The sequence below is a fragment of the Pinus tabuliformis genome, chromosome 4_2, assembly GCF_031772625.1.
Source record: "Pinus tabuliformis cultivar Carrire ecotype Pingquan chromosome 4_2, CPIR1, whole genome shotgun sequence".
In the NCBI taxonomy this organism is placed as follows: Eukaryota; Viridiplantae; Streptophyta; class Pinopsida; order Pinales; family Pinaceae; genus Pinus; species Pinus tabuliformis.
In genome coordinates, this window is record NC_142304.1 from 769,198,555 (window position 1) to 769,204,962 (window position 6,408).

The 6,408-nt window shown below is 29.7% G+C and overlaps 2 protein-coding genes across 2 annotated transcripts; both read right to left on the reverse strand.

Moving 5' to 3' along the window:
* Window positions 1-1,752: 1,752 nt before the first annotated feature.
* LOC149171880 (PTI1-like tyrosine-protein kinase At3g15890) lies at window positions 1,753-3,206 on the reverse strand. Its single transcript, XM_089427621.1, has 2 exons — window positions 2,793-3,206; window positions 1,753-2,677 (listed from the first exon to the last, which is right to left on the reverse strand). The coding sequence occupies exons 1-2, from the start codon at window positions 2,854-2,856 to the stop codon at window positions 2,553-2,555; spliced, it is 189 nt and encodes a 62-aa protein (XP_089283747.1). The 5' UTR covers window positions 2,857-3,206; the 3' UTR covers window positions 1,753-2,552.
* LOC149171881 (cysteine-rich repeat secretory protein 38-like) lies at window positions 3,033-3,960 on the reverse strand. Its single transcript, XM_089426116.1, has 3 exons — window positions 3,789-3,960; window positions 3,259-3,718; window positions 3,033-3,099 (listed from the first exon to the last, which is right to left on the reverse strand). Exons 1-3 carry the CDS (start codon window positions 3,958-3,960, stop codon window positions 3,033-3,035), a joined length of 699 nt encoding a protein of 232 aa, XP_089282242.1.
* Window positions 3,961-6,408: the final 2,448 nt, after the last annotated feature.

Below are 6,408 nucleotides of genomic sequence, written 5' to 3' on the forward strand. Positions count from 1 at the left end.
TATATGGACAAACTGAGCTTCCCTACAGGTAGAAAAGAAAAAATAGCAATATGTTACGGTAAAAAATGATGAAGATAATAGTTATGTTCTTGTTGAGAAAGATAATAGTTTGTGATAAAATAGCAATATGTTATGTTAGAAATTGATAAAGATAATAGTTATGTTTTTGTTAAGGAAGATAATAGTTAGTGATGCTTTACAATGTTTCCTTTGCAACATCTAGTGCAATTGCTAGTATATTTACAATTGTATATAATAAAATTAATAATATTATTAGAAAATTATCATAATTATATATATTCCTGAATTTTTGTCTTTTCCTTATAAAATAAAACATTAAATTTATGACCTTTAATATTATTATAAAAAGATATAAAATAAGACAATCTTTTTATATATCTTAATTTTTCTAATCAAAATCATTTTTACAACTGTAAAATACAAAGAACAAAATTAATATATTCAACATTAAAGCCAATGCATGGGCACGGAATTAATTGTTAAAATAACCCAACAAATAATTAGCATAACTAAATTTATAAAATGAAATTTCTTTAAATGCATAAGCAATTAATAATATCAAATATTACTTTATCAATTTTGCTAACTTCTATAATATTTTTATCACTAAAATCGTAATAACTCTTTCCTCGATATTAAAATATAAACTTAACATCCCAAAATATATCAACTTAACTTGATCGTATAGTGTAATTAATAGAAAAAAAATCATTTTTTAGAATTTTTTCTAATCAATTTTGTTGTATATATTTTTCATATGTTTAAATCGTTTAATTTGCAAACATCTAATTCTTTAAGGCTTTTGAGGATATTAAATTTATTTTAGACATTCAGAAGTATATTTTAAACAACAAAAAATTACAATGTTGTTAGAAATTGTATTATCAAATTTTAGCCAAAATTTATTAATTAGACTATGTCCAACATTAGGAATAATATAATCATATAAATTAAATAGTTGATAAATGCAATTAAAAAAAAAATACTTAAATATAAATCATATAAATTAACAAACAAAAAAATCATATAAATCAACTTCATATAACTTTATTTTAAATTATCATTATTATTAATTATAAAATAATAAAAATAATTAATATATGAATTAAACTTATATACATTTAAAAAAGATGTAACAAAATTCTTAATTGTGAAGATTCACGACACTTCAAATTTCTTAACTTGTAGAGAGGCATTGTTAAGCTATTATATACCAATATCATGGTTTACTAATAACACATGCCCAGAAAACATTAAGTCATGTTTATATGGCACATGTTCACATGGCATTTTTTAATTAATTAATTTAATTAAAAAGTAAAAAAAAAAAACATAACTATATTTGAGATATATCTTGATAAATCTCAATCTTTAATATAAGAATATACTAGAAATATTTCATCAAGATTAAGTCTCTACAATCCACTTAATAACTATGATTAATTAATTAAAATTATAGATATTCTAAAATAAATAAATCCAAATCCATAAACATAATAAAAAACCTCATTAATCTAGAGGTTTTCAATATCCGGCTGAACTAGATTTAAAATTCCAAAATCTTCTTAAAATTTTTAAAATTCCAAAATCTTCTCAAGATTTAGGATTCTAGGTTCAAAGTCTCAAAATAAAAAATAAAAACATTTTGGCAAAATGGTACAGTAAGAATAAAAACTTCAGTGACTATTTCTTATATATTAATAAATATTTTAAATAAAACTTCGATGTCTTTATATTTTACAATCAGACTTACGGACCTTACATTTAGATATGTTATGCTATTTGTTTCATTGCTATAATAGATATTAAAACATTAACTGAAACCTTTCTCTTATTTGTACTGCAGATTTAGCATTACCTGGGTACCAAATCACCCATGGAAGCAGTGGTGGTGGAATCAGTTGAAAGCATATTCAAACAGACCGTGTACACAAAAGTTGGGATTCTGCCTGTGTACACAAAAGACCAATCTATGCAATTCAGCGTTTGTTTCGTACCTCACATTTCAAGAAAGGGCCACGAGCTAATCCCACTATGATGTTGTAACGCTTCTGCCCATCATGTCGGCTACGTTGGTTTGCGTCTGCATATGTGCATGACAATAATTATAAGTTTTCTTGATAAATTAATGGAAGTCAGTCACCGAATAAGATTTTATCAAGGCTCTTATTGGGGAGGTACTCTTAAACGAGCAACCTTTCTAATCCCTCTGCATAACAGCCGCTCTTATGTTGAATTCTGAATACAAGTTTAACTTCATTAGGAAATTCCTTCCTTCCATGGATGTGAAGGACAGTTTTTTCACAACCATTTCTTTTCCATCCTCGGTAGTTCCTTGAATGATTTAAACAAAAAAAAAATCTAATGAAACTTTTGTAAAGTAATGAAGCTTAATTTGCTTCCCGCAATACATTCGTTTTTAGGCTACTAATCTACATCCAACGCTCACTGGTGCGATGAGACCAGCCTGTATTATCACTATAATTTAAGGTTCTGAACAGTGAAAACTAGTACAAGCTTTCTTAGCCTTTTTATACAGGGCCAAAGCCTTCCTCTCGGAGCTTGTTGTCATCATGAAAGTTATTCGTGGCACCTCGTAATGCTTCCATCTTAAATACCATATGTCCATCAGGATCGGTTACTGTGTTTTCCTCATCTGTATAATGAAAATACAAAGTTACCTTTTGAACAAGCAAAAAATGCACTCCAATCCAACTACATGCGGCAGTTTTCAATAACAAGCAATACCCAAGAGTCGTTAATATAAATACCTTCATAGCCCTTTCCGAATGTGGAGGATTTCAGTCTCTTCCCAGTTGCAAACAAGCATGCCATGAATACGAGAGCCAACTCCCACAACACCTAAAATTAAAATTGTGTGTACCTTTATGTGAAGATTTGGGCTCATCTGTTTTATTGCATAACGGAGTATGCAGCTTTGACTCCAATACTGAATTCCTGCAGCCGTGTCAGAAGTGAACATTTTACTCATTGAGTATGAAAGGCGCGCATTAAGTAGATTGCAGATATTCGGGAATCCGACGGACATGGTTGCGGTCATGACTCAATACGGAATTCCTGCAGCCGTGTCAGAAGTGAACATTTTACTCATTGAGTATGAAAGGCGCGCATTAAGTAGATTGGAGATATTCGGGAATCCTACGGACATGAATTCTTAAATATTTGGAAAAATATTGGAGAATCTACAATCGACTTAAGCTCACCGATGAAAGGCACCTTCTGCTATCAGGAGCAGAGAGATCCGAGAGATCCCTGGTGCACTGGACCAGACCGTAAATCGTTTGGGACGCCGAATCCAGAGCTGTAGACAAAGCAGATCCCTTCGTTTCGCCTGCTGCTTTAATTGACAATTTCTCTAACAGATTGTGTGCAGTACTTTCAAAGTCAGGCGGGACAAACACAACCGTGTTCCCGCTGAAGGTCTCAGCGTAGTTAGACCCCAAATCGGTATCCAGTTGTCGGATGAAATTATAGTTTCCATAGCGTAAGAAGCACTGAAAAGGCCAGATACTACCGCCAATGGCATTCCCACAATCTTGTCGAATGTTAGTGGTTGCAAATTGCCAACAACTGAAGCACTGGTCGGCTGTCATGTCTTCTCTGCATTGGAGGAGGCCATATATTCTGTCAGGACTTTGGCCATACACAGATATATTAAACCCAGTTTTGTTGGCCCCTTCAGCAAGCAAGACTATCAAGGACTTTGTTCAGATTTTTCTGAAACGTACTGCCTTCCGTCTAGTTACCGCCACCGCATTTAGTCGTCGTTCCGTTGCAAATCTGTCCATAAAGTGTAATATTGATGAACGTTGGAAGAAGAATAATTAAGTAGAATAGCGTAATACTTTGGCCCATCCAGCGATACCGTGCAGAATCCCTTCCATGAAACTTCATATTTGTTACAACTATGATCGCCATCGGACAGTGGACAGCCTGCACAGATGTTCTCCACAGAGCATACCCACAATATTAAAATAAATTATTATGTTCTGTACAATAAGAACAATGCGGCTAGAGAGACCTTATCCCCTACCTGCTTGGCAAACACATATCCACTCAATTTTCAATTCAAAGTCACTTTTAAAAATGATAGATAATGAATTACACCTACTAAAAGACAAAACTGCTTTAGCTAAAATTATTTGTTTGAGTTTATTCTGATAATAATTTAGTTTAGTGGGAAAAGTTAAAATGGTTTGGAAATAGTTAAAAATATTTAGTAATTTTATTTCAATTTTTTTTTTATAAATTAAAAAAAAATAATTAAATTTTTTATGAAAGTTTATTTTTATTATTTAATTGTGATTAAACTATTAGGTTAATTATAATTTATAATAATTAATGACTAATATGTAGAATATAAATGAATAGTTGAAATAGAGGACTAATATATATAATAGAGATATTGTGGTTTATCATCAAGATATGAATGGATAGCTTAAATAGAAGACTAATATATATAGTAGAGACGTAATGGCTAATCTCTACATCTCTTGAGAAACGTTAGATCAGCTATCCTTTTCAAAATCCTTAATCGCAAACTAACTTTGTTGGCCATTTCCTTTGTGTGTAAGTATAAAATCTCAGAATGCAGGGTTCTTTGATTCATAATTTATATCAAAAATATTTGGGATCAAGTCACATATATTTTTATCTAGATTCATTCACTATTTAATTTATATTATTTGAAATAATTTAATAATTTTACTTAAATTTTTATTACAATTTTTTCTAATAATAAAATAAAATTACAAAATCAATTTTAGCTAACATTTTACTCCAATCTTCCAATTTAATAAGTTTGTAATAAACAAAAAATTTATTAAACTAGCAGTCAAACAATCTAATAATTTTGGATGACCTCATTCCAATTGCAAATTCAATGAATTTATAATAAGCAATAATCTTATTAAACTACTAGTCAAACAACACCTAACTTTATCAAACAACCCCTTATGAATCTATTACTCAAATTTTAAGTGAGCTTATTTCTAAAATCTAATAATTTTGGATGACCTCATTCCAAATGCAAATTCAATGAATTTATAATAAGCAATAATCTTATTAAACTACTAGTCAAATAACACCTAACTTTATCACACAATCCCTTATCAATCTATTACTCAAATTTGAGGTGAACTTATTTCTAGAATCTAGAAAAACACAGTGATTTTATTCCAGTAACAATCTAATAATTAATAATTAATTAATCTATCTAATCAAACAAATTAATAATTAATACATCTATATAAGTTAAATGTTTATTAAATATCTACTTAAATTAAAAAGATATTAATTAATTAATAAATCATTTTATTTTTTATTAAATATTTACTTAAATTAAAAATATATTAATTAATTAATAAATCATTTTAATTATAACAAAATTCGATAAAAACATTTATTAACATAAAACGAAAAACAAACTATTGACTTAACATTGTTTCGTTTCATACTGATCGCATACACAGAATCTAAATACACAAGCTTAATCTTAATCATCTACAGTCAAAGGCAACTACATAATACTAGGCATCGGAAAAGGCAGGAACGATCAACTACAAAATGCAAGTCATCATGGCGCGCAAACATTATGCTCCAAAGTGCACATCATTAAATGCATATGTTGACATAGATGAGCGGCTCGATGTGTAAATCTTTCTTAATTAATTATGAACAATTCAAATTACAGCCCAAAGATCATCAATACCAAATATTTCACATTCAGAACTTAATATGTTGTTTAAGATGACATACCTTGACTAACAGCGGAAGATGTAATGGCTGCCATCTTCTGTCTTCTGTCTTCTGTCTTCTTCTCAGAATTCGGTTTCTCTCCTCTTGCCCTCACTTCCTTTATGTGTTTCTTGATGGAGAAGAATACAACTCTTGTGTGGGAGAGAGAGGACCCAATCCTTTATATATTATTTAACTCTAATCTGGTACGTCCATCATATACCAATTCAACGCTTAAGATCTAATGCTTTAGATTAGAAACTGCTTTAATGCTTTAATGCTTTAATGCTTCTAACGCTTTAATGCTTTAATCGGGTCACATTAAGATTTAGAAACTGCAGATTTCTAACATTCTCCCACTTGACCCGAGTAATCATAATATTAAGTGTTGAACATCATACAATGATAAATTGCTGAGAGTTATGGCGGTTGTGCACTATTAATTCAATGCATTTCCTTCCATATACTACAATACCAGCAAATCATCAATTCATACTCATAATTTATATAAAACAGCATAATGGTCCACATAATGTCTTATATCATAATGATTAAACATAATATCTTTATAAGACTCTTTCTTGTTTAAAATTACATAAAATACGTACTACTACATTAAAACAAAATACA

Bases quoted from the DNA above. Each gene is read 5' to 3' on its own strand.
- LOC149171880 (XM_089427621.1), bottom strand. From the start codon at position 2,856: ATGGCATGCTTGTTTGCAACTGGGAAGAGACTGAAATCCTCCACATTC. The intron at 2,678-2,792 runs GTATTTATATTA...TTCATTATACAG, and splicing joins ATTCGGAAAGGGCTATGAAG to ATGAGGAAAACACAGTAACC.
- LOC149171881 (XM_089426116.1), bottom strand. From the start codon at position 3,960: ATGGCGATCATAGTTGTAACAAATATGAAGTTTCATGGAAGGGATTCT. The intron at 3,719-3,788 runs GTAACTAGACGG...TGCTTGCTGAAG, and splicing joins GACGACTAAATGCGGTGGCG to GGGCCAACAAAACTGGGTTT. The intron at 3,100-3,258 runs GTGCCTTTCATC...ACACGGCTGCAG, and splicing joins TCTGCTCCTGATAGCAGAAG to GAATTCCGTATTGAGTCATG.